Below are 27,299 nucleotides of genomic sequence, written 5' to 3' on the forward strand. Positions count from 1 at the left end.
CGCAGCTGCTCAGTGATAAGAACAGAAACTAACAGGAGAATGTGTTAGTGTTGGTAAAACACTGTACAGTGAGAATCTTCAAGCACTCTGGCAGACAATCACATCATGGTTGCTGTTTCCTGCAGTACTTTTTCACTGCACATGTAGACTTCAGCAATACTGTAAGACTAATCCAGTAAGACTTCAGAAATAAAACAGGAGTCTGCCATCAGTTCTTTCCAGAAACAATTGAAAACGTTTTTTGTTCGTTTGCTTCAACAAGCTTTTCCAGCTGGGTGAAAAGGTCCCCTGTTCATTTTGTTATATCCAGTGCTGCTGCTGCTCAGAGTAGACCCACTGAAATTAACAGACATGGTTAAGTTATTTGGCTATTGCACAGTTGTTTTTAAACCTATTTTCAGCAGATTTTCTACTGTTTTCAAGCTACTACTATTTCTACTCAGAGGTAAACCCCACTGAATTCCCAGACAGCTATTTATAGGACTGCAGCCTAAACCTTTTTGGGTTTGTGTGAAGTGTGCATTTGATTTCAATTCACAAATAGCGTGTATTTTGGTGCTCAGAAGTTTTCGAAGCAGGCCTCCAGAGTGTGAAAATCTGCTTGTTCTGCAAATAATGGCAGTAATAACCTGCGATTCTCATCTAAGAAGACCAAGTAGTTGCTGCGCTAAAAATATTTCATGCTACCTATTGTTTCTAGTACTTAGAGCAGCAGAAACCCTGGGAATGTACTCATGATAGTTTGCATAAACATTATTTTCCTTTTAATGCCTTTGGGAAAAACGATAATTTAAAACAATCCAATTTATGTAAATGGACATCTAAACAGTTTTTAGCAGCCCAATAGGTAGAAAGAAATACATTGTCTGTAGCATCAAAGGACCCTCAAATTTCTTGTGATACCAAAGCTTTATCTTCAGTAATAAATTTAGTCTGAGCTGTCAAACATCTTCAGCAACAGGAGCAGCTGCAGTTGTAAATACAGCTATCAACTGAAATAGGGATGACCGCTTTGATCTCCATGAAAGTACCCCATATGCCCATCCAAACACATTTTGGCCACATTGCAAAGGAAGTAAAAACTATACAGAAGGAGGGCAAGGTTTTCACCCTCTCTCTGAATTAGCTACCTGATATCACTGTGAAGGAATGGGGTTTCTTCTGTGCAGTCAATTTAAAACTAACTCAGCCCCCCCCTTTCTTCTTAGCATTTCTAAAAATGCTTTAACTTGAGCTGTTGAGCAAATGCATAACAAGAACACAGCTGCCTAAACAAGGCTCTCTCCTTTATCAGTCTGTGACAATAAGGCTGGCCTTGTCCACTCTGAAGTGGAACAGAGATGACACTCTAGGTCTTATCTTACCACAACCCTGACGCACAGACCTAAGTCCGGGAACAAAGCCACAGTGCGTTCTCGGAGATGATGACCTCTTCCTCCAAGATAAGAGTAGGAAGAGGAAGATCCTTTTATGGTCAGAAGTACAGGAAGGAAGATCCTTTTATGGTTAAGAATACCAGAGCAGGAACATATGTGATGTCAACCTGCGTACATAGGCTGACGTGGTTGGGTTCCTAGGGAAGGAGGGAGATGGTGCCTGGAGGATATATATACTGCATGAAACGTCTCATTTTCTTTGGACTTGCTGTGAACTCACCACGCAAGTGCCTTCTGTTATCCAGAGAGCAGAATAAACTCTTTCTTTGAACCAACCTCGGTGTCATTTGACTTTCTTCCTCCTGTCCCAAAGCAACGCAGACCCAATCGGTGAACTCCAATAAGGCTACAACTGGGCCAAGTGAAAGCGTTCCTCTTCGATGAGGTCTTTGGCTGACTAATCCCATCCTATATCATTTTAAATGTGTTTCCGGGAGTGGAGGGTTATTGGTTTGTTCTGTGTTTTGTGTTTTTATCTTGTGTTTTTAATGCTGTGAACCACTCATCTATGGGTGAAGGGTGGTATATAAATTTAATAAATAATAATAATCATGTAGTTCAGTCTCACTGGGTTTGAGGTGTTATGACGATGCCATCACATTTATTATGTGATTTTTTATTGACTTGAATCATGCAGGGGGGGAAGGACAGCTGTGAGGGAAGTGGTGCCAAAGCAACCCAAAAAGGGCAAAAAACTGCTATAAATGGGTGGGTGGAATATTAAAAATGAACAGTGAAGTAAAGCACTTAATTCTCCCTGAAAGCCCCCCCCCCCACATTTTTTTTTGGGGGGGGAATATTTTTGTCAACCCTTCACAGATACAAATTGGGTTTCATGCTGGAAGCATTCCAAGCTGCCTAGCTAATACCTGATTTTCATGCTGATCTACGCATTTATTAATTTATTATGAAAAAGAAAAGCAAATGTACATTCAGAGAATCTATATTTGTCTGTACTTCCATATTTCAGAAAAGCAGGAATTGAGGCTTATTTGCGTTCTCTGTAAGGGTTGGGTGGGGGGAGCTCGTTCTAAACCACTTTGGAGTGACTGTGAAATGGCACTTACATCAAATTTTGCAGGTGAATTTATTGAACACTTTCAAAAGTTGACAAGAAATTCTTCTGAGTATGAAACTCAAGCTGAGGTGCCTTTCAGGGTTATGAGAGGTCAGAAACAGCTGTTGGGGTTGTGACAGCTAATGCAGAGAAATGTTTTACAAATAGTGGCATGGAAATTCTCACATACGGTATGGAACTCAAAGGGGATTTCGGAGACTTGCCCGCCTTCCTGTAAACCTTGAGATGCTGACTTTTCTCGATGATGTCTGTCTGTCATGTAGTGTTAATGTGTGTGTGTGTGTGTGTGTGTGTGTGTGTGTATGCATACATGTGTACATGTACAGATGGTGGTGTCCCTTTTGGTATACAGTAGACTACCCAAGGGAAGGGATGGTAAGCAGATCTTGTAAAGAGTGCTGGCCACTCCCCTTTACAGGAGGCAGTGAACTGACTCACTTGGGCAAACCTACTCCCTTCCCATTGTGACCCCAACCATTAAGAATCCAGATTGGTCCTGTCTAAATAGCTCCCAGATAAGGGATGGGGAACCTGCTTGTTGCTGGGCTACAGCTTCTATCAGTCCTAGGGACTAATCTACACTGGTGAGTTATAATGTTATAAATGCATTATAAAAATGTGACACCAGGGAGCACTGTATAGCAGTAAATGGAAAATTGCGTTGAGAGTGCTCTCTCTCTCTCTCTCTCTCTCTCTCTATATATATATATATATACACAGTGGTGCCCCGCAAGACGAACGCCTCGCAAGACGGAAAACCCGCTAGACGAAAGGGTTTTCCGTTTTGGAGGTGCTTCGCAAAATGAATTTCCTATGGGCTTGCTTCGCAAGACGAAAATGTCTTGCGAGTTCCTGCGGGGGTTTTTTCCCTCCCCCCCTTTTTCTAAGCCGCTAAGCCGCTTATCAGCTGATCCGCTAAGCCCCTAAGCCGCTAATAGCGCTAATCCACTAAGCCGCTAATGGGCTTGCTTCGCAAGACGAAAAAACCGCAAGACGAAGAGACTCGCGGAACGGATTCTTTTCGTCTTGCGAGGCACCACTGTATTGTTAGCCTTTTTTAAAGATCAGTGTAGATCCATCCATAGCCATTGACCAAGATGGTTGGGACTGATAGGAGTGAGTCCAATAACTTATGGAGGGCCACAGTTTCAGGTGTACAGGAAGCTGCATACATAAAATTGAAGCATCTGTTACAAACCAAGATTAAGTCAACATCCATCTGAGATTATTTGTGAGGGCCTATATAGCATTTAACTTTTCTCTCTGTGTTTGTGCCCACGTTGTGCGACTTGGTGCTGGAAGAAGCACAGATGGAGCTTCTGGCAGAGATTCATTTTGTGTACCATTTCTTAGCTTCATCAAGTGTGGGGTGGTGGGAAGATGTATAAAGGAACGTGGAGGTGGAGGAGACAAATTTGACATTCCCATTCCAGTTTTCCACGTCATATCAACCACTCTCTAAAACAAATAACGGAGGAACAAAAACTTTAAAGTTCTTCCCTTTCAGAGGCAATTACCAAATGAAGTCCTCACTTAATGGGCATTTTCACAGGGCATGGACACCACTTTGTGTGGCTGCTTTCTCATTATAGCCTACGCTGCTCCCAGCTGACAACCTGATAATTCTTGCCGATAAAACAATCTCTTCCCCCGCCGTTCCTCCCACACCCACACCCCAGTTGTTGATGTGCTATGACATTGTCCCTTTGCAGCTAAGCTGCCTTGGGAATTGTTTAGATTATAGAGCAGGCTGTGAAATGTTTAGTTAGTGGGAAGACAGAGGGAGAAAACAACAAAATGATTGGTACCACCCCATTTCCTAACCATCATGTCTGTACGTATTTACGGTTCCCACTGCCTTATTCTTTTTTTAACACTGCAACTCGAAAGACCTCGGGGCAGAATGTGTGTGTTGGCGGGAGGATGCTGCTGATTAGAGTTGTCTTAAAATTAAATTAGCAAAGCTTTAAATCAGAATAATAAAAAAGTGTTACTAGCAGCCTTCAAGGCCAGCTTGATTTTTAATGAGACTCCTTGGAGATTGAACTGGAATTTCATCAGGTCACAAAAATGTGAGAGCTGTTTGCAACTAATCTTCCTCCCAGGACCTCGGGGGAGTTAGGAGTGGTCAAAGAGGTATGTTTTGATGCCCCCAGAGTTGACAGTATTCACAAACAAAACAAAACAAAAAGAATTTGCTCCTCCTAATGTTGTTGGTAGAAGTTATCTTTTCGTTGTCCTTCAGACGCCATGGTTTCCCTCCACCCCAACCCTCTGAAGTAGTCTCACAACCTCACAAACCCCCTTGAGAAACTTTATGGCCTTCCTAAAGCAGCCTCATTAAAATGCTAGGCTGTAGGGAATATCAGTATTAGCACAGGATAGTTGCCAGCTGAAATAAATACATTGGCTGTGAACCAGAGCGGCATGAGCACAGCCAGATCCCATTGCCAGCAATGAAGGAAAAAGAGATACGAATGGGTATGTGAAACTGCCCTGTGCTGAGCGAGGCTACTAGACCATCAGTGGTAGGGAACCTTTGGCTCTCCAGATATTGCTGCTCTACAACTCCCATCACCCCGACTGTTGACCATGCTGGCTGGGGCTGACAGGAGCTGGAGTCAATCAATCTATGAAGGGCCACGTGGTTCCCCACTGCTGCTCTATAGAAATGGCAAACTCGTTTTCCAAGATTGGATCCTTCTGTGGTCAAAATAGCAGCAAGAGGTTGGTAAAGGAAGCCCTGAGGTTCTCTGCTTCTGATCTGTCTCAAATACTTAATACTTATAGCAGCAATCAAAGGTCTTTCTAAGCTTTGCTATTTGACATATTTTAACTTGAGATGCCAGTGATTGAACCTGCAGCCGTCTGCATCTAAAGTGTTTTGTCCCCAAACTATTGTTATGAGTTTGTGGGGAGTAGGCTGTATGTTGAGACCCTTCTAACCCCTGGATCCAGTAACTGTTAAAGTATAAGACAGACTAGCTTCCTCATGAGGTGGTCTCCTGCGTGATGGGCCATTAAGGGAACAAAGGAAGTGATGTGAGCTCGAGGAAAAATCAGCAAGCTTGTAGAAACAGAGAGACAGAGCAATGTTTGATTTCTGTTTGACACCAAGGCTGCAGCTATAGGAGAAACAAAACCCATTTTGGGTGTTAATGGTGTGAACCGCTTCATCGTAGGCTCAGGTTGTATATATGTGTAAATAAGCAATATATCATAAAGACACCACAGTTTCCAATGTGCCTCATTCCAAAAGGAAAGGTGAATCCTGGGTAAGCTCCTGGAACCCCTGGAATCTAGGATTGCGCATTGTGCTATGCCTTTGAGCATGTCTGCACTGAAGCATCTCACCATCAGTTTTCCATTTTAACATCAACTGAAAGTATGGAAGAAAGCCAAGGACAGGGGAGAGAAAAGAAAATACACATGATGTTGAACTGGGTTTTTCCAGAGTGTATGAGTTATGTGGACTGCATCCTCTTTATTCGCTTTACAAGTCTGTCCCTGCCCATAGTCTGCAGCAAGAGGTCTAGGAATAGGGGAGAAATTTGGTTCGAAATGAGAAACTGAGAGCAACTGAAAAGGACCAGTTCTTCTGTTCTTAGTCTTGACCTGTCCTGCAGGCCCTTCTGATAGCAGTGAGTGATGTGCAAATTCCCTTTCCCTGACATGTCTTGATTTCCATTTGCTTTTTGTGAACTGTGAAATGTGTTGCGTATTGATAAAACACTTTTTTAAAAAATTGACAACCTGTTTCTCCCTTGTCTTTTGGTTGCTCATAGTGCCTTTACTCCTTTCTTCTCAAAGGAAAAAAAAGTCGTCCTAAGGTGATCCACCCAGGAGCATGTCAGGTCCCACCTGTGGGTAGTGATTAACAGTTTGAGAAGCACAGCTTTAAGGATTGCCATTTGCAGACGGTTTCATAAGACTTTTAGTGAAGTTGATTATTTTTAGGGATGGGGAAATCTGTCCATTTCGGTTACTCATTTTTGTAGTCTTGAGTTCAGTTCTCTGCATTTCTGTTAAAAATAGTTCTCATGGGAATGCATCAGTATTTTAATGCAAATTTCTTCCAATATACAGAATTTAGCAAGCAATTTTCCAAATGTGTTTTATATGTTATTTTCATCAATATATGCAAAGGTATGCAAACCTTTTCCCTAATTTGTGGCTTTCCATGGGCATTGTTTGGATTGGAGAACTTTATCATAAAATTCAGAGAAGTGAAGTCTGGAAGGATAGTGTTTTCAGTTTGCATATTGGTTTGGAAAATGCAAATTTGATGGGTCCTTAATAAAAATTTGAACTGAACGGCATTTCTCTCCTCTCTCTCTAACCTTTACCTAGCTAAGCCGGATTTGTTTGGCTTTGGGTGTGTATTTACTGTATCAGATTCTTATCAGAGGCTTGTTATATTCAAGCACATACTCAGCAATGCTAGAAACATGCAATTTCAATGTGGATTTGTATGCATGCTTGGTAGCACCACATGTCCAAGTACATGAGTTGAGACGTAGCAAATGCACGTTCAAAGCTAACCATGATATATGGCGAGAATGTCAATTTTACATTAATTTGACTAAATAGCCCTTAAAGTGATTTGATGAACATTTCCCATCTCAGTCACTTCCTAATATTTCTGCTCTGTTGCACCATTGATTTTTCTCAACTTATTGCCACAATTGATTATGTATGAGCATGAATATGCTTCTTACTTAATAGGATAACACTGCAATGCTAAACATATTTACTAGTGAATAATCCTATAATTATTTGGAGAGAAAGGAAAGCAGAATCATTTGGTGTTTTTCTTTAAAAAAAAATAAAAAAAAATATTTGCATATAAAGGCCAGAATCGAAAGAGCCTTATGCAGATACCTACAGTACATGATTTGGGTTTGGATAAGAGGACTTCCTTCATTCTCCTTCAAAAATGCAGCACCTCACAGTCCACTGGTTATCCCTCTAGAACATCCCCTGACCTTCAAGACTTCCCAAAGATTAAGGATGCTTCAGGAGTTTGGAACTGGATGTTTCTGCATTCCAACATGAGCTGACTTAATCCCTGTCTCCTGGACAGAGATGTGGACTTTTGGGCTTCCGCTGCCTTTCGGCTTCCCATAGGCATCTGGGTGGACTCTGTGTGAACAGACGAGGCCTTTGATCTATGAGAACAGATAAGCCCTTGGTCTTGTCCAGCAGGGCTCTTCTTATGTGGATCAGAATTTAGTTACCCACCAGCTTTTGCACTTTCCAAAACAACTGACAGTGCTTTCAGCTCAGTATACGTATATCTTGTGTATATATATCTTGTATTTAAAATGCATGTTTTGAGAGAACATGGGTTATAGAAACAGATATTAATATATATATTTAAATGAGTGCTTTTGTGTGAAATTAGTGCAGTTTGATGCCGAAGCAGGCTAGAGCAGACTTGTGGGTAAACACGCATGAAAGCTGCAGGAATTGAATACAGATCAAAAACTGGGATGCATGTCTTCCGGTATGTGCTCCCAGGCGAGTCACATGACCCATCTCGCAATCTTCCCCACTTTTGGGGGGCTAGATTGCGGCATGAGGCCGCAGCACCCAAAATGGCTGCCATGACCTTTCGCAAAAAACAGAATGTTGCTTTTTTCTGGAACACTTGGTGGCTATGTTCTTGCATTCCTAGGGGGGAGACGGAGAGGGATGTGTATAGAAAGTAGCCTACTGTACAAAGGTAAAATTTACATTTGTTGCTCTGCCCAGGTTTGCCTCTAGCCCCACCCATCAGTGGAATGTAGTACCTGGACTGGATCCAACATTGGCCTTTCTCAGAGTAGACTCAGTGAAACTAATGGAGCCATGTTGGTCGTGCTCATTAATTTCAACAGGTCAACCTAGAGTATGACCAACATTGCATGCAACCTCTTAGAAGATTGCCCAGAAGGAAATGTGATCCTTGAGCTGAAAAGGGTTCCCTCCACATGCATTAGGCAGGTAATATAATAATGGCAGCTGATGAAAATGTTATCTGTAACTTGAAAGGTATTTACATTATTCCACCTACATTCTAATAGTAAAAATGATGTTCTGTCGTTTCATGTTAGCACACTGAACAATCTGGGGAAAGTGTTTAATCAGCAGTGGTTCCTATGCTCCTGTGGTTGTTGAAAAAGCCAGGGTTTTTAGAGGTCTCAGTTCCCAGCCATGTCTAAACAAGTTTGCTTTAAGGACAAGGACAGAGGAGTCAGAGACAGAGTGGCCACGTTGGGAATAATGTTCAAACACGGATGAAAGGTTCTTCATCTCCATAATCATTTTTTTTCTATTTGAGTTCATTCACACTTTCAAGGACTGCTTGGTTTCACTCACGTAGTTATCAGTGGGACAGTGGGGAAGGAAGAATCCTGATACTGTATATTAAGTGTGCCTCGTGCTGGGATTAGTATGGGATGCATGCAACCTGAAGGTGGAAATAAAAGAGTCAGGCGCAGTGTGGGGGTTGAACTATAGCCTGCTTTATTTAAACACAAGCCACCTGCAGAGGAAAAACTATTAGTGGTGGAACTTAACGGTAATATACCAGGCCAAGCCTTCTACCACTAGGGTGACAAACCCTGCCTATGGGAAATGGAGTACAGATACATTGCCACGTGCTTTCCCTAGCCACCCAAAAGGTGAGTAGGGAGGCCTTCCTGTATCACCACCCCCATAACTCCAGGCAAATGATGCAGGTTAGCTTCCAATGTGGTCCCTATCGGGTCCCATAGCCCTGAGCAGCAAGCCTCGGGTCCTGTCCATCACTATGGAAGGTGTTTAAGGGGCACACCTGGCTGAACTTAACTGTTCCCCCTTGAACATTGCTGCCCCAGAGGAGGAAAAAGGCTGCCAAATGGGGAGTTCAAGTGTTTTAAATTATTTGTGGTGGCAATATGCTTTGATTAGGCTCCAATACTTTGGCCACCTCGTGAGAAGAGAAGACTCCCTGGAAAAGACCCTGATGTTGGGAAAGATTCAGGGCACAAGGAGAAGGGGACGACAGAGGACAAGATGGTTGGACAGTGTTCTCGAAGCTACCAGCATGAGTTTGACCAAACTGCGGGAGGCAGTGGAAGACAGGAGTGCCTGGCGTGCTCTGGTCCATGGGGTCACGAAGAGTCGGACACGACTAAACGACTAAATAACAACAACATGCTTTGATTGTTGCGAGAAGACCAATACTTCCATTTCAGATGTTCATGCTTATGTTGTCATAATGGCACCACACACATTTGGGGGGGGGGGTGAGTTATCAGCCGGCTCTGGGGAACTGCAGAGATTGCAGAAGTAAAACCAAATCTTTAGAGAAAGAAAAGATAACACACATACCCAAGGAGGCCAGTGAGGACTGAGCATGCAAAGTGGGCACCACCTTACCTCCCTACCCAGAGAGTAAATGTGGAGTTCAGTTGAGATGCAGCTTTTCCATAATAAGGCTATAATCAGACTTGTTGTGATACTACATTTTTTTCTTCTTCTTTTTAAGGAATCTGTAAAAAGGGAAGTTGAGTACAATCCATTGTAGGAAAGGCTACTTGGGACAGAAAGAGAAGAAGGGGTTCTTAGACATTAAGACACATGACCCAGCAACCTCACTGGAAGCTAAGCAGATCCATGTATGGTAAATGTTTGAATGACAGACCACTTGTGAACACCGTATGGATTACATGGAGCACCCTCAAAGAAATCCAGGATATACAGCTAATAAAGAAGTGTGTTCATATGTGGGGGATGTTCAGGTGGTGATGGTAAAGGCTAAGGAAGAGCATTCAACATCCAAGTTCATCCTATTTTCATCTGTAAATTTTTTGAGCTTGGGGGGGAGGGACATAGGATGCAGCCTTATACTTGGTTGGCCATTCAGTTGGTCCATCCAGTTCAATGCTGTCTACACAGACTGGCAGCAGCTCTCCAGGATTTGAGACAAGAGCCTGTCCCAGCCCAACCTGGAGATGTTGGGAATTGAACCTGGGACCTTCTCCACGCAGAGCAGATACTCTACCACTGACCTGCAGCCCCTTGTCTTCAAGTTTACGCTTCCCATGGTGTTGGTCATGCTTCTAAAAGTCTGCTGGAGTGATCCCAATTGCTGGGGAACATCTCAGCTCTGGCTTTGTGGATTCTTCAGCTTTTGTCATGGCAGATGGCTTAACGGTGGTTTGCTCGAGGCCGCTGCTTCGTGCTTGCCATCTTGTCTGCAGTGTAGCGCCGTCCAATGCTGATCAGTTGCATTTTGAAACTGGAGGGAAGGGGGAAGATTATTGCTTAAACTGTGGTGGTAAATTAGTTCTCTTAGTGGCTTTATTCCACAATAGGCCTCTACTGTGCCTTCTGCATTGGAGAAGGAGAAGAAAATGAGGGCCATTGCCCACAGTGGAGAGACAATCAGGAGCCTCTAATATTAGGCGGTAGGGGTGGCTCTCTTCGTGATAATTGAGCAGTTTTTGTATTCATCTGTGGGTACAAAGGGATGCTGTCAAGTTGCTTAATGAGCCACTTACCACATCCCTCATGCATATTATCCCAGCGGCAGCAGTGCCTATAAGCCTGCACATGGAAAAATATGTGCCGTTTTACTTTCCCCCCCGGTGATGCCATCGAATGGGGTGAGGCTTCATTAGTCTGCTGAAATCACAGCAGATGCCAACTGAGTGTGCTCAAAAGATACATTCTGTTTGCTTTTAAGTTTAGGATTTATAATTGTTGGCTCTCCCCTTCTACTCCATCTGCACGGCTCTTCCTCAAGGAGGACTAGGCCCATGCTGAGCTTTTGTTCATTCAATGGCGAGAGTTATTTATGAACAGGACTTATATCCTGTGAATTTCCCCCCTCACTTTTAAGCTGAAAATTGTAACTTTTCTCTTCCCCCAACGTTTCCCCTTAATTCAAAACTAGCTAAGGGGATTTAAAAAGAAAGTTTTAAACACCTTAATAGAACCCTAATCTGCTTTCACGTCAAAGCTCAGGCTGCTTTTAGGTGCTGCAGTTAGTGCTTAGTAAAGCCGGGTAAATCATCCAATCAGAAATAATAAAATTTCTTCCTCTCATTCCTCCCTTCCCTTTGTAGTTTAGACATTTCTCTAGCCTTGGAGAATGGCTACTGGGCCATTTTTCATGTTGGGTTAGAAATGTGAATCTGTCTCAGCGGTGCTTCTTACCAGATGGACAAAAACAAGTTGAAGCCTGTGAGTTGTGTTACTTCTTGCTAGATGTATGATTCCAGCACCTGTTGCCTTGTAATTATATGGATTTTTCCAACTGGAAGATGTCCTCCATTTCTTTCCTAAACTAACTAGACCATAAACAGGCAATACAAGTATACATATAACTGTATTAAAATATGCATGCATTAATTTTAAAGATGCTGCCAAAATACTGTTCTGTGTGGGAGTATCTTTTACATGTATCATACGTGTAATAGATGTAAATTTCGAGGTATAAATTTCTGCCTTTAGTTTGCTTGGCTTTAAAAATAAAAGCAGAGGACAGTGCATGGGTGGATCTACACACAGGGAAAAAATGCTACAAATAAGTCAGAAATTAAATCGTTATAAAAAGGGGGGAGTAAAAATCACAGTTTTATTCTTTTCCAGCGCCATCTGCTGTTGTATGTATATAACGCATTCAAAACGTTGTTTTTTTACTAATGTAGCCAAGTCCCCAGAGTGACTTTGTGCAAACTGAACACTATAGACAAAATTTCCACCAGCCTTCTAGTGTTGTATCGGCAGTACCCCTAATTTAAAGGCTACTCCCCCCCCACCGCATCCCCATTTCCCCTCCAAAAAGTTAAAGAAAAATCCCTGATGGGCCTGAAGATAAAAGTAGCCATTAGAATTAACAATTTTTAGAGTTAATACAATAATCAGATTGTTCTACCAGCAGGGCTAATCCAAAAGACACTACTAAATCATGTGCCTCCTCCATGAGAGGTCCAGAGGGTGGCAAAATGAGAGCAGGGCCTTTTCTGCGGTGGCTCCCCACTTGTGGAATGCTCTCCACAGGGAGGTCTTGCCTGGCACCTTCATTAAATACCTTTAGGCACCAGGCAAAAACATTCCTCTTATCCCAGGCCTTTGGCTAATTAAACAATCTATGGCCTTTTAAACTGGGGAGGGGCTGTAATTGTTTTGATTGTTACTATGTATGAAGGGTGGTATAGGATTTAATAAAACAATAATAATTCTAAAGTATCGGGCTTTTTAATTATGTTATGTATTTTGTGTTACTATACCACAAACCACCCTGTGATCTTTGAATGAAGGGCAGTATATAAATTTAATAATTATTAATAAATAACAATGGTAAAAAATGGAGCAAACCATTCAGTAGATGGGACCCTTTCTTTACATGTTTCACATGAGAGCCCTGTCTTTTGCACCTATGCATTTGCAACTTATACATATGTAGCCTCCATCAGGCTTTCAGATGAATTGCAGGAGATAATATGTGGAGACAGTGAGCACAGTCCAGATTCCCCACTTTGCGTGTTCCCTACATTTGTGAAGAGGTCCAGATTTGTGTTTTGAACTGGTGCCAGGCACATCACTGCCCTTCTCTGGCCAAGAATGGGAACTGCAGATATTAGTTCCAAATCTATTAACATGGTCGTTGGAATTCCTGGCAAGAATAGGCCATGGAAGTGACAGTGGGGGCTGTGCTTGTTGTCCCTGCCCCACTTTCCCTCTCATGCAATTGTTAATCATGTGAAGGGGGATGCCCAAATAGGCCTTGAATCTAAGAGAATTCCATGTCCACTAAGAGGTCTTATGAGATGATATTGTAGGGGTTGCCTGAGCATATAAGGCACACTCACCTGTACAGACATGCCCCATACCCTCCAACACTTTGAAGCCAATATTCAAGATACTGTCTTCCCATTTTTGGGGGGTGTGTGTGTGAGAGTATAGTGGTCCTTTTGGTGTCTGTGATATTGGGTAGGATCACAGCAACCAAAGTGGCTGCCATTCTCTCTCAATAAAAAATGGTGTGTCCCACTTTTTCTGGGACACTTGCGGGGCATTATACCCCCAATGGCAAATGAACAGCAGGATTTGTGGAGCCACTGGGCACAGTGGCTCTTCCTCTCTCATCTAGGGGTGGTGGAGCCTTGACAGGTTTCAGAAGCTTAAAAATTACTACGGTTGAATGCAGCAAGTGAACTTTATTTTATTGTAATTTATCCCACTTTTTCTCCAAGGAAATCCTGGTGGCATACATGGTTGCCTCTCTCCCCATTTTATCCCCACAACAACCCTGTGAAGTAAGTTAAGCTGGGGGACATATTTGTGTTTTAATTCTTGTATCATTGTTGCTGAGGTTTGTTTTGTTTTCTTTCAGATGTCTATTGTGGCATTAAGCGGTATATAAATTCATAAATAACACCATCAACAATTTACGCCCCTTTTCCCTCTTTCTGCAGGCCCAGCATCTTCTTTCACCCAGCAACCTCAGGACCAGGTAGTGATTGCCGGGCAGCCTGTGACCCTGCTGTGTGCTATCCCAGAGTACAACGGAATTGTGCTGTGGATTAAAGATGGACTCGCTCTTGGCGTAGGCCGGGATCTGTCAAGTAAGACTTCTAGGTTTGCTTACATCAGCGGCAGCTCCTGTTACGTGTTATGACACACAGGCTTGAGAAACACATGCTGACCACTTCCAGCTGCTGTTAAGCTGAGAGCAGGGTGAGGTGGGGTGCAGGGAGACAGGAAGAACACTGATGGCAAATGCATAGCTAGCAAGGGAGTACAAAGGGCAGAGTGTCCTATACAAATGAGCCCACCTGACATGGAACATTTTATATACGCTATCACCTGGAGTAGATCTACACACAGAAAAAAACCCCACTACAAGTAAGTCAGAAAGTAACTTGTTATAACAAAAGAAAAAAATCCGCTATGGAAAATTGCCAAGAATTTTCTCCTCTCTCCAGCGCCATCTGGTGTTGCATGTTTATAATGGATCCAAAATTATTTTTCTTTACTATTGTAGCTGAGTCCCTGATCTGTTCTGGCCTATTAGTATAAATAGGCATCCTTGCTGCTGTAGTCTATTTCCTTGCCATTCCCTCCTTTGACCAGAGGTGGGTGATGGCACACAGGCTGACACCCCTCAGGTTACCAGGGCAAGACCCGCAGCAGTTCAGACTGAGATGCTCAACTGCAATGATCAAGTTATAGAACCTAACAGGGATCACAAAAGACTTGCATAGCATCTGGAATATTAGATGCAGCAAAAGAAAACAACAGCCCACTTTGGAGGCGGGTTGTTGGAACAATGAGTGAAGCTTAAACATGAAATATGTATTAAATAGTATTTGAGAGGGGGAACTGAGTGAGTCTCAGCTTCACTAAAAAGTTAGCTAGTGCAGTAAGAGAGAGAGAGAGAGAGAGAGAGAGAGAGAGAAGAAAAGTTAGGGAGGGGTCATAACTCAGTGGTAAAAGGGTCCCAGCATGCATGGCAGGGATGGAGGAAATAGAGGAAACTAGAGATTTTATAGTTCCTGATAGTCCTCCTGGACACTATAGTGCATGGTAGGGCCTAGATTTTATTGATGAACATCTGACAGACATTCAGAACATAAGCCTCTGAATTGTTTCCAGTAAAAACTTGGAATGTGGGGGACGCTCTCATCGACAGCTCAGGCTCCGAGAAGTTTACAACAAGGGATAAACTGAAGCACATTGTCACAGTCCTATTAACAGGCTGTCAAACCCAGCCTCCCTTAGTCTATTTTAAGTTGGGCGATGTTTGCCTCCATGTACTGGGGGAAGGGACCATGTACTGTGCCAACAAAGAAATGATTCCCTCTCTTCCAGCACTGCGATTTTTGTGGCAGAGCTTTGGAATATAGGGAGAAACAAACCCTGTTCAAGCAGTCACCAAGCATGAGTGTGAGAGATCATGCAAGGGAGGGGAGCATTCTCAAGGTGTGATGTAGAGCCCTGCATATGCTTTATGCAGAGACCTTCCACAAGCAGAGGAGAGTCATAGACTCATAGAATCATAGAACTGGAAGGGACCCCGAGGGTCATCTAGTCCAACCCCCTGCAATGCAAGAATCTTTTGCCCAACATGAGGCTCAAACCCGCAACCCTGAGATTAAGAGTCTCACACCCTACCGATTACTGCAAACATTTGCCCTCAGAAACATTTGCTGATGGGAGAGTGGGAAAGCTGTGCTACTATTATTCTTTGAGGGCCTGCAAACTCTACCAAAGACTGACATTAAATGCAAGAAGTCTTCTGCACCCCACAAGCTCCTTTCATCTTTAAATATTATATACTGCTTAATTGTAAATAGAACCTCTAAGCTGGTTAAAATGTTTACAAAAACATACATTGCTTTAACCTGGCTTACCCCTCCTGATATCTATTCCAGCTATCTGTACAGCTATCCACATATCTCTGTATTAAGGTCCAGTGATTGGAGCAGCATAGGGAATTGCCCTTGCACATACATGTGCACACATGCATGGCTTGCTACATGGAGCAACCTCTGTGGGTTTAAGCACCATGTTGTTTTGCTATGTTGTGCGAATCAGAATTTCAGCCCCTTGTATGCCTGAAACTGATAAAAGTTCCAGTCCTTACTCTCTCTAGGCCTCAGGAGTCTATTGTAAAATGGGAATACTTCTCCATGCCTCAGAGCAATGATTTGAGGCACTCTCTTACTGTACCCATGGGGGTGATTGGTGTATCAGAGAGGTGCTTCTTCAGAGCATTGCAAAAGTTGAGCTCTGTTCCAATGAATGAAGTCAAAAAAGTATAAGGGGAAGCATTTTATCCCTCCCTCCCTCCCTCCCTCCCTCCCTTCCTTCTTTCCTTCTCCTTCCTTCCTTTCTTTTCCATGGTACTTCTCTCTGCTTCCAGTTTCCAGAATATGAAGCAGCCAGCAAGCTGGATATACAGTATAACACACACATACTTTACGTTCCTCTGATTGCGAATTTATCTTTATGGATAAATTTATGGATATCTTCAGATAGCCATTCTCTGCAAAGTTCAGAACAGGAAATGAGTAACAGGAGCTAATATGGCTGACATATCATTCTGAGCAACTTTGGCAATTAACTTTGCTGGGTCTGCTTTAGCAAGCTGGGTCTCTGCCTGCTTGTGCGATACCAGCTCAGCTAGTCATCTAATTAGCTAAATACAAACAAACCCTTCATTTGTATTTCTTGTGGTTCATGAGAGCAAATCCTGCTGTTGATAGCTTGAAAAACAAAGCGGGGGGGGGGGGGGGGACAGGAGAGCGTGCCAAGCTGCCTCAGCTTCGCAGCTCATTAATCATCAAACTTGGGAAGGACTGATTTTTTTGGGGGGGGGAGGGTGTCTCTATCCCTATGACAGTATAGGTAACTGGGGAGATGAAGCCCATAGCGATCAACCTCTGTCAGTACCCTGCTAAGACTCGGTCAAACAGTGTGCTTTTTTTCAGCTCTATCCTTCTTTGCATTTTGTACCCCAAAGGTTACCCACGCTACTTGGTTGTGGGGGACCATCTGTCAGGGGAGCATCACCTGAAGATCCTGAGAGCAGATCTGCAAGATGATGCTCAGTATGAGTGCCAGGCCATTCAAGCAGCCATCCGTTCCAGACCAGCCCGGCTGACCGTTCTCGGTAAGAATGTGATTTCTCGCTGGAAAAAATGCACAATTCCCTCTCTCTCTCTTCCTCTTCTTCCTTGACCTTGAAATGAGTTCAAAGGCTCATTCAGAAAGAATGTATGTGCACTGCTTAAAAAGAGAGTTTCTTCAGCGGATGAAAAACCAAGTGTGTTTTTAGGCTCACAACATCCCTGGTGATTGGCCATTCTGAGTGGGGCTGATGGGAATTGGAGTCCAGGAGTACCTGGAGGGCACTTTTGGTATGGTTACCCCAGGTTATCTCACGCATGCCATTTTTCTGTCAACATCAAGCACTGTTACGGAACGGGGATGTGTGGGGATATAGCCTGTGGTGATGTCATAATACAAAGAAGGCTGGGAAATGTGGAGGTGACTGCTTGCTGTTGTTGCTAGTTATAGTCACATGCCTAGCATTTCATGTAGTTCGATTCTGAGTGCAGTGTTGACTATGCAAGTAGTTTAAGTTGCAAACACGTTGAGAGGTGGCAGGAGTCTGGGTGAGGAGGTCCTGCCCCTGTGAGGGAGAACCATTGGGCTGCTTCAGCCGCCATTTTGTATGAAACCTTCCATGGCTCAGAGAGCAAGAAGCAGAGTAGTAGCAGACACATTTGAAGATGAGGTGGGGATGACTCTTGTCTCCCTTCTTAGAATTTCAAATCACTGATTTGGATCCTGTCTAAGTTAGTTGAACTTCAGTCCCATCGAAATCAATGGATCAAGTTATTAATGACTTATGCCCCATTTATTTCAATGGGAACTAAGTTGAACAAACTTTGTGGTTGTAGCCAAGTAAGTTCTGTTCAGAGTAGACCCACTGATGTCAATGGGCCTGTTAGCTGTATTGATCAGCTTCAATGGGTTTACTCTGATTAGAACTAGCATTGGACACAACCCCTTAGCCTCAAATCCAAGCCATTGTAAATTGCCTCAAAGAGTTTAGTAAGTAGGCAGGGAACATATATTTTCTAAATAAAAATAAATGTGCAAACATGAGCACAAGGAAGCACACAGATTTGTGTAAGTAGCTTGTCACCCAACTGCAGTGGAACAAGTCACTTATTTTCCTGATTCTGGCATCTCGAGTAACCATTTGGTTTTTGTATTTGGGATGGGATGTATCTGTAATTCATTGAAATAGGGTTCCTAAATGTTGTTGGAAAGGTCGTAATAAAAAGTATGATTCCCATCTCTCTATCTTTTTCTAACCCTCATCCCACTCCTACACTTGACAAAAAGTATACAGATGGGGAGGGGGAAGGTATATTAAGAAGTATTTCTTTTTTTCCTGACTGGCCTGATTTAGATTTATAACAACTCCTGGTGATTTGGGGTGTGTAACTCAGCTTTTGCAGAAGCATGATTTATGTACAAACACACACAAGAAAAATATACCACTGAAATAGCCCCCTGCAGCTACTAAAAGCTGAGATGTTATTATGATTGAAAAGTGTTTATCAGTGGAGTCTGTATGAAAAAGAGAATAGCAGCTGAAATTCATTCATTATAATTCCAACGAGTTGCTCTTCTTCTGTATCACAAAGATATGAAAGGACCCTGCCAATGAAGGGGGGTGGGAATACAGGGGGTGGTTTACTCCAGCTGTTGCTTTCTCACTTGCCAGGGGAGGGGTAATAGATGGAGATTTCAAGATCGGAGATTTCTAGGTGTGAATCACCTGTGCTACCTTGCTTATGGTATTGGAGATGAAGCCTAGAAGGGATTATTGTGGTGGCCAGCAGAAGAGGAAAGCAGAGGCCAAGGAAAAAGAAGTGGTCAGTGAAGGGGTAGCCAATGTGTTGCTTTCCAGATATTTATTGGACTACATAGCCCGTCATCCCATTACCTCCAGCAAGCTGGTCAGGAATGATGGGAATTGTAGTCCATCAACATGTGGGGACCCAGAGTTAAAGAAGGCTGTCATGGAATGTGGGGTTGCTTCTTTTTAAGGCTTTCTCCTAAGCAAACGGTTGCATTTTCCGGAATCAGCTATTATTGCTCCTCCCCATTCACTTTCTGGCAGTACCTCTCCCATCCAGAACAGCAAAGTAACTTAGATGGAGAAGGTGGACACGCACACTGAAACAAAGAGCATTTTGCCTTGCTCTACCCGAGAAGGAAATAATGCTTGAGTGTCTGAGTTTTTGTGTGTAATGGTGCCCCTACTACAGCAGTTCCTTGAATCTGATTGAAACCCTGTGTCTGAAAGTACGGTTTTGAAGCAAAATCATTGTTTGGATTCAAAAAGCCTCTTTGCCAGAATTAGTTGAAGCATGTGCTTGTTATTCGACGGTTCATTACATGCTGGTTCAGCCTCTGGTAGGTCATGATTTGTGCACTTCATTATTTTTGAGGTTCATTATTTGGTCACTTCATTATACATGCTGTTCAGCACTCCCTCCCTCTGTAAGCCCATGCCGTTTTGCTATTCAGGATTAGATTTGAAATTCTGCAAGGGATTGATTAGTTAAGCCAGAGTATTGTGAAGGGGACAGAGCACAAAATGACCGGTCCAACCCCCACCCCGTTAAGGTTTCCGTCAATGTTCAGATGGGCAAAATATTAAAGGAACTGAGAATGTGGAGCCACATTGTGGAAGGAAGGAATATTGAAAGAAGTTTTACCTGTTGCAAAGACTTGAACTGGGATGCAGCCAGGCACACTTCCTTGGAGGCTGGGATATTAGAAGGCAGCAATTTCTATTCCCACCTGTATTTGTCATGATCAGCGCTGTTGCCATTCCACTGCAGTTTATTTTCCACTAAATACTATGTTATTAGTCTCACTGTCCATCATTTAACATAGCTCATGTACCTTACATAACTGTTTATTCGTTTCAATGCAAAGGAAACACCAAAGCCATGTAGAAAAAAATAACTACATATAATTTTCAGGCTTAAAACCCCCCACAAATGATGTGAACAAATGCCAGGTGTATTTCCTTGACGGATTTTCATTCCTTTTTTTAAAGTAAGATTTTTATGTAAGCTTTTCACAATACAATAAGAAAACAGATACAAAAAAATATGAACAGAGTAAGAAAAACTGAGACTTTTCCCAAAGGCAATTCTCAGCTCCCACCACCCATAGAAGGTAGCAGCCCCTCCCAGCTCTCACCAGGGGTCCTTCCTTTCTCCTCTCAGCCTCTCACCCTGGGAGACCAACATTACTCTGTCTCCCACCCAGGAGCCTCCATCTACCACCTGCATGAGTACACAATCCCTGGACCTTAATAAAGGCCCCAGACAGAGGTCCCAAACATAGCAAAGCAAAAGGAAAGGAAAGGAAAGGAAAAAGGAAAGAAGCATTAATAATAATAATAATAATAATAATAATAACTACAACAACAACTTCTAATTTTCCATCTGCCAGTTACATAAAAAGATTGTTCGGGGTCTAGCCACCAGAGCAGGAGAAATTAAGCTTGCTCCATCTTTCATATGACAGCCCATAAGATATTTGAAGATGGCTATCATGTCTCTTCTCAGTCTCCTATTTTCCAGGCTAAACATACCCAGCTCCTTCAACCGTTCCTCATAAGGCTTGGTTTCCAGACTCTTGATTGTCATCCCCTGCACACGTTCCAGGTTGTCAACATCCTTCTTAAACTGTGGTGCCCAGAAATGGACACACTATTCCAGGTGTGGTCTGCCCAAGGCAGAACAGAGTGGTACTATTACTTCACTTGATCAGGACACTCGACTTCTGTTGATGCAGCCTAGAATAGAATTAGCTTTTTTTGCTGCAAGAGCACCCTAACGGTTTGCTAAGTTCTTTTGCTATTCACAACAGCTATAGACATTATTTTGTCACAGCCAGGTAGTATCCAGTGTGATTCTCACCGGTCACGGGGTTTCTTTCTCCTGGAATTGTGTACTCCACACAACACAGCAATACCTTCTGTTGTTTACAAGACCACTTATCCTCAGATAAAGAATAGTGAACCAGGAACCTTTGATCTTCTGGAGATTGTTGATTCTCTTTCTGCTTCCTTCAGTGTTTGAGTTGACCCTCAAATGTGTAAACAAAGCAGAGGGTGAAATTACTTCAAGGAGTGTTGTAGCACCCTGCTTGTGGTTAACGCTTAGCTGGAATGAAATATTCAACGCAGCAATAGAGAAATTAAAATAATAATTTATTTGTCAGACAAATAAATATGAGGCACAGTGGTATATGGTTACCAAGCTCTGGCCTGCCTCCTGCCATTCTGGCCAGCACTTATATTTCCTTAATCCAGCCCCCTTGCTCCTCCTGTGGCTGCCTCTGTCCAATCAGCCTGGTTGAAATTCCTATTGGCTGTTTGCTAGAACCAATCACAAAAGATACACCCATTTCCTCTTGTCCTTTTATGGGAAACAAAAAGCTATATATTCTTCTATCTATAAATGACAAATAAGTAGTAATATATCTTACATGTGTCTCAACAAGGAACCTTAATTACCAGCTCACCTCGCCCTATTGCCCTCCAAAACAAATGGTTTAATCTTAAATTTTTATCTTAAAAAGATGTCAAGGATCTTGAGTTCACATCATCATTGAAAGATCTCCTTCTCTTGGAGGTCTTTTAAACAAAGGCCTGACAACCATATGTGTGCTCTAATGATGTTTCCTGCTTGGCAGGGGGGCTGGGCTGATGGCTGATGGCCCCTGCGATCTCTTCCAACTATATGAAATAAGAATCTAGCATAAGGATTTAACATTTCTTAGCTTCTAATTCCTTTGCATAATTACATTTAAGCCAATATATTTAATACATAACATAGATAGCTTTTTAGAAGAATAAACCTTTTCAAAGTAAAAAAGGAAGGAACAGTTTCCAGCCTCAAAATAAGATAGAAAGAAAACCTCTTCTCCAGCCAAGCCAGTTGCCTTTTTCACTGCTCTTGACCTTTCAACCTTAGGAAAATATGGCTCAAGTTTAATGGGAGGCACATGGTTTTATTTTACTATTTACCCACTCTTAATTATGTTTTTCTCTGCTTTTTTATCTTCTGTAATATGTAGGGTCAGTGTAACCTTGGCTGGCAGCCTGTAATTCCCTTTTTACGACTTTGAGAATTGTTTTCTGCTATAAATCAGGGGGCCCCCTTGTCCAGGAGAATAAACATCTTGCCAAGGTTCTTAGGCAGCTGGTCTTCTGCCTGGCATGAACATTTGAAAATCTTTAAGCTCATTTTAAAATACAGGCCCTGATCAAGCCTTAATAAAAATGCAGGCTATGATTAGATGCCTCAGTGTTACCTCAGGAAATAGCTGTTGAAAATGACAGTTCCTCCCACCCCACCCCATTTAAAATTTCTGGACTTGTGATCTGCATCTTTGCAGAGAGTAACAAATGGATAAGATTGGCACGTGAGGTCAGTTGCCATGCTTTTTGTATCTAGTAGAATATTTTCAGTATTGCACGGCACAAAATTAAGGTAGGGGGCAGTATTAGCCATCCTTCGAAAAAGCTATACAGGATATCACACTTACAAAGGCAGGAATATGCCAGTAGTTGTACATTACTGTGCTTTCAAACTTGCACAATCACATCAAGCACACTCTTGCCATCGAAAAGGGCACAGCTGCATTGCAGACCTGGTTGGGCTTGCCTAATGTTTTAAGAAGGTGCAGAAAGAATACAAAGAAGGTGCCTGTCTGATTCCAGTAGGCAAGGACTTCCAAAATGTTGGTGCTGCCACACTTAAAGATCAGTTTATTACAAGTGTAAAACAGGTATTATGTGTCACCTGTAACAGTAGCAGTTCTACAGGCTGATTGGGCATATATGGAGCAACCTGATCTCTCAAGTAAACTGGTCCCAAGCTGTTAAGGGCTTTGTATAATAATAGTAACACCTTGCTCTTGGCCCAGTAGCAAATGGGCAACCAATGTAGATCTCTGAAAAGAGGTGTATCTGCACACAGGTCCTCACTCCTGCTGGCAAGGTATACTGCAGCATTCTGCAGTAACTGCAGTTTCTGTTCAAGAAGGACACTGACAAACTGGAACGTGTCCAGAGGAGGGCAACCAAAATGGTCAAAGGCCTGGAAACGATGCCTTATGAGGAATGGCTAAGGGAGCTGGGCATGTTTAGCCTGGAGAAGAGGAGGTTAAGGGGTGATATGATAGCCATGTTCAAATATATAAAAGGATGTCACATAGAGGAGGGAGAAAGGTTGTTTTCTGCTGCTCCAGAGAAGCGGACACGGAGCAATGGTTCCAAACTACAAGAAAAAAGATTCCACCTAAACATTAGGAAGAACTTCCTAACAGTAAGAGCTGTTTGACAGTGGAATTTGCTGCCAAGGAGTGTGGTGGAGTCTCCTTCTTTGGAGGTCTTTAAGCAGAGGCTTGACAACCATATGTCAGGAGTGCTCTGATGGTGTTTCCTGCTTGGCAGGGGGTTGGACTCAATGGCCCTTGTGGTCTCTTCCAACTCTATGATTCTATGATTCTATGATTCTAAGTGTAAGGGGAGCCCCACACAGAGTGCATTGCAGTAGAATCAAAGAATCATAGAACTGTAGAGTTAAAGGGATCATGAGGATAATCTAATCCAACCTTCCTGCAATCTTTTGCCCAGCGTGGGGCCTGAACCAACAACTCTGAGATTCAGAGTCTCATGCTCTACCAGCTGAGCTACATTCTGGTGTAATCCAACCCTAGAGTCAATCTTGATTATGGGAATTGTACCCCAAAACATCTAAAGGAGCGCCAGGTTGGGAAGGCTGGTGTAGCAGATTTCCCTGTGCAATGCTAGTTATGCTTTTTTGCTTCCAGTGCCGCTTTTAATATTCCAAGATGCAAATATACATTCCCTTCTACTACTGACGCAGCAGATGCACTCCACTAGCTACTGTTCCCTCCAGGTTTCTTTCTCAATGAGCCAGGATATGAATTATAGCAATAAGATTATCCTGCCTAGGAACAGGAGCCTTTGCGTTCTATTAACAACAAATAAGTAGTCTCTAATAGTCTTAACGGAAGTTACCTGGAAGTGTTTTTCTGTGTGCCGCTTGGTTCAGAATGACTGTGTGTCCTGCCTGTCACCATAAGACATGCTCCAAGGGGTCTTATTGCATGGGCTTGTCCAAAGCAAGGGCCATTAACACAGTCACAGGATGCCAATAAAACAAGAAGATGAAAGTGGATAATGGAACTTCGGTCGTGGGGAAAATGACGCACTTGCCAGAGGCGGGGAAGGTTGCAGAGAGCATAGATGTCAGAGTCAGCAAGAGGGGAATTGTCTGTCTTCATGAAGTCGGTGGTGATACCAAGGCCTTGTTTCCTTTCGTGTGGTGACTGGTAATGAGACCAGCCATCTCCCCCAGTGCCGGTGATTTCTCTTTATTTACAGGGGTCCCGGCTACATTTATAGAAGGCAGTGACACTGCTGTGGATGATTCTGGGGGAATACAGCCCAATAAAAGTGTACCTAGGGCTGCTGTAAAACTAGTCTGCCATACAAACAGACCAGCAGCTTTGTGTCCACAATAGATATTAATGCCTATCTATTCACTTACTTACACACCCACAGGCAGCTCACTTCAAAAACTCCCCTGACTGGTGAGTTTTCACTGGGGAGCAGCTGTGGCTGATGCTCATTGGGACTGGCAGAAAGTGGAGAGACCAACAGTCATAGAATCATAGAATTGTAGAGTTGGAAGGGACCATCAGGTCCAGCCCCCTGCAAAGCAGGAATCTCAACTAAAGCATCTATGACAGATGGCCCATCCAACCTCTGCTTGGAAACCTCCAAGGAAGGAGAGTCCACAGCCTCCTGAAGGAGACCATTCCACTGTTGAACAGCTCTTACCATTCTTAGTAGGTGAAGCCAGATCCAATGACAACCAGAGCCAACTAATTCTAGTTTCGCCCCATCCTCCTCACTGCTCAGTTCTAGAAAGGTAACACTGAGACTAAGGAAAAGGAGGAGGAAGCTGACAGGCAATGCCGCCCCTGTAGACTTGTTGTAAGTGAGGAAGGAGCCAGGCAAGGGCAGGCTGTGGTTCGTGGGGCAGTGCCCCATTTGCCCTAACAGAACAGCCTCCAGCACTGGGAAAGCAGCTTTAGAGCAAGGGTGGGGAGGTTTTTCAGCCTGGGGGGCACCTTTCCTTCTGTGCAACCTTCCAGAGGGCACATGCCAGGTGAGGCCAGAAGCGTAAGTGGGTAAGTGCGAATTTTACAGGAGGTTAGTTTCTACACACACCTCTTCATCCACCATCCAAGCAAGCAGAAGGCATTGACAGCATTCAAGGACACATTCTAAACAGGCAATGGGGTATATGAAGCAGGACCAGTGAATGGCAAGGCCTGGGGAGAGATGGTGGAGCTGGGGAAGGGGGTATAGTGTGGGAAGAATAACAAGGGCCAGATATAGAAGCTTGGAGGGCCACATTTGGCCCCCGGGTCTGAGGTTCCCCACACTTGCTTTAGAACCATGAGGAAGAAATAGAATCATAGAATTGTAGAATTGGAAAAGATCCTGTGGATTATCTAGTCTAAACCCCTGCAATACAGCAGTCTGCAACTGTCCCATATGGGGGATCAAACCTGCAAACTTAGCATTACCAGCACTACACTCTAATGAACTGAGCTATCCAGGCTGCTTCTGGTAAAGTATATACAGCCGTACCTTGGTTCTTGAACGGAATCCATTTCGGAAGTCCGTTCAGCTTCCGAAAACGTTCGAAAACCAAGGCGCGGCTTCCGATTGGCTGCAGGAGTTTCCTGCACTCAGTTGGAAGCCGCATCGGACATTCGGTTTCCAAAAAAATTTTGCAAACTGGAACACTCACTTGCGGGTTTGCGGTGTTCAGGAGCCAAAACGTTTGAGTCACAAGGCATTCCAGAATCAAGGTAGGTTTGTATATAAAAGCTACTGACAGTCAAGGTAATAGTGTACATGAATTATATTACTGTACTGTAATGGTTGCCTCTGCAAACTGTTTGGAAACTCCAGCTGCTTTGGAATATGGCATCCAGGCACTTGGTAGGGACTTGCTGGTGGTCATCAAGAGCTCAGCAGTGTTGAATGATATGCGCTGGCAACCAGTTTAATTTCAATCTGAATTCCAAGTGCTAATTTTAACTTTTTAAGCTCTAAATTGGGGGGTGCGTTTGATGGACAGAGTGTGCAACCTCCTCCTATGGGCCCAGAAGCCTATCATGGCTGGGCGGAGTGTTATCCAATCAAGAGTGAGTGGAGAGTTGAAAATTGGAACCTGACACAAATCAATTTATTCAGAAACACATTAAAGTGTGGGTTTTAAGTAAAGTTAGTTCTTAACTATCTCTGTAAAAAGTTTTGACTGAAACCAAGTGTTGTGCCTCATCAGAGTATCCATTAACCTTCACTGAGTGTATTTAAATTAAATTCCAATGCAAAGTGCCTCGTCATTACTTTGATCTTCTGGCTGAGGGATAAGTGGTCAGCGGTTTCCCCTTCACATTATTAAAAATCCTTGCTGCTGTATATTGGGACATGCTACCATATGCAGATAATATCAGACCTCTCAAGTGTTACTGACAGGGAATACCTAATTTTAAAGCACCTGAATCCTGCCACATTATGCCACTCATATCTATCTTTATTGAGGGAAGTTGTCACAGGCAGATATTTAAAGAACCAACTTCTCCCATACAGACATCCCCAATATTTAAATCTGCAAAAGGAGCCCATCTCCTGTGGTGAAATGGGTGGTAATGCAGGACAGGGTCTTTTCGGTGCTGGCTCCCCAACTGTGGAATGAACTCTCCCATACATCTCCCGTAGGAAGATGCCATATCTCATATTTTTTAAATGCCAGGTCAAAACATACTTTATTTATCCAGCAGGGCTTTTATCTGATCATTTGTGGTGTTGATTACTTTTTGGTATTTGGGTTTATATCTGCCTTTCCTCTTTATTTTCTTTATGGATATGTTGTTGGAATTATAGCTATTGCTTCTTGCTTGGTTTTTAATCAATGTATGTTGAGAGCCACTTTATAAATTTGGGAAGAGTGGGGAAAGCATTATTTAAAAAATTAATAATAGCAAAATTCATAATAAATATATCAGCTAGGAACTTAGAAAAATTGGGAATAAATTGAGCTGCTGTTACTTATAATAACTATTTGGTTGGGGTGACAAATAACATGGGG

The 27,299-nt window shown here is 43.0% G+C and overlaps 1 protein-coding gene across 3 annotated transcripts in view; it reads left to right on the top strand.

Annotated features, from left to right (window-relative positions):
• The window catches only part of KIRREL3 (kirre like nephrin family adhesion molecule 3), a 761,094-nt gene that overhangs the window by 451,202 nt on the left and 282,593 nt on the right, over positions 1-27,299 (top strand). For all 3 annotated transcript variants that reach the window (XM_079955017.1, XM_079955019.1, XM_079955018.1), the window contains 2 exons: positions 13,965-14,114; positions 17,015-17,164. In XM_079955017.1, coding sequence (XP_079811143.1) covers positions 13,965-14,114; positions 17,015-17,164 — 300 coding nt within the window. The remainder of the gene's footprint in view (positions 1-13,964; positions 14,115-17,014; positions 17,165-27,299) is intronic.

Source organism: Podarcis cretensis, assembly GCF_951804945.1.
Source record: "Podarcis cretensis genome assembly, chromosome: 15".
In the NCBI taxonomy this organism is placed as follows: Eukaryota; Metazoa; Chordata; class Lepidosauria; order Squamata; family Lacertidae; genus Podarcis; species Podarcis cretensis.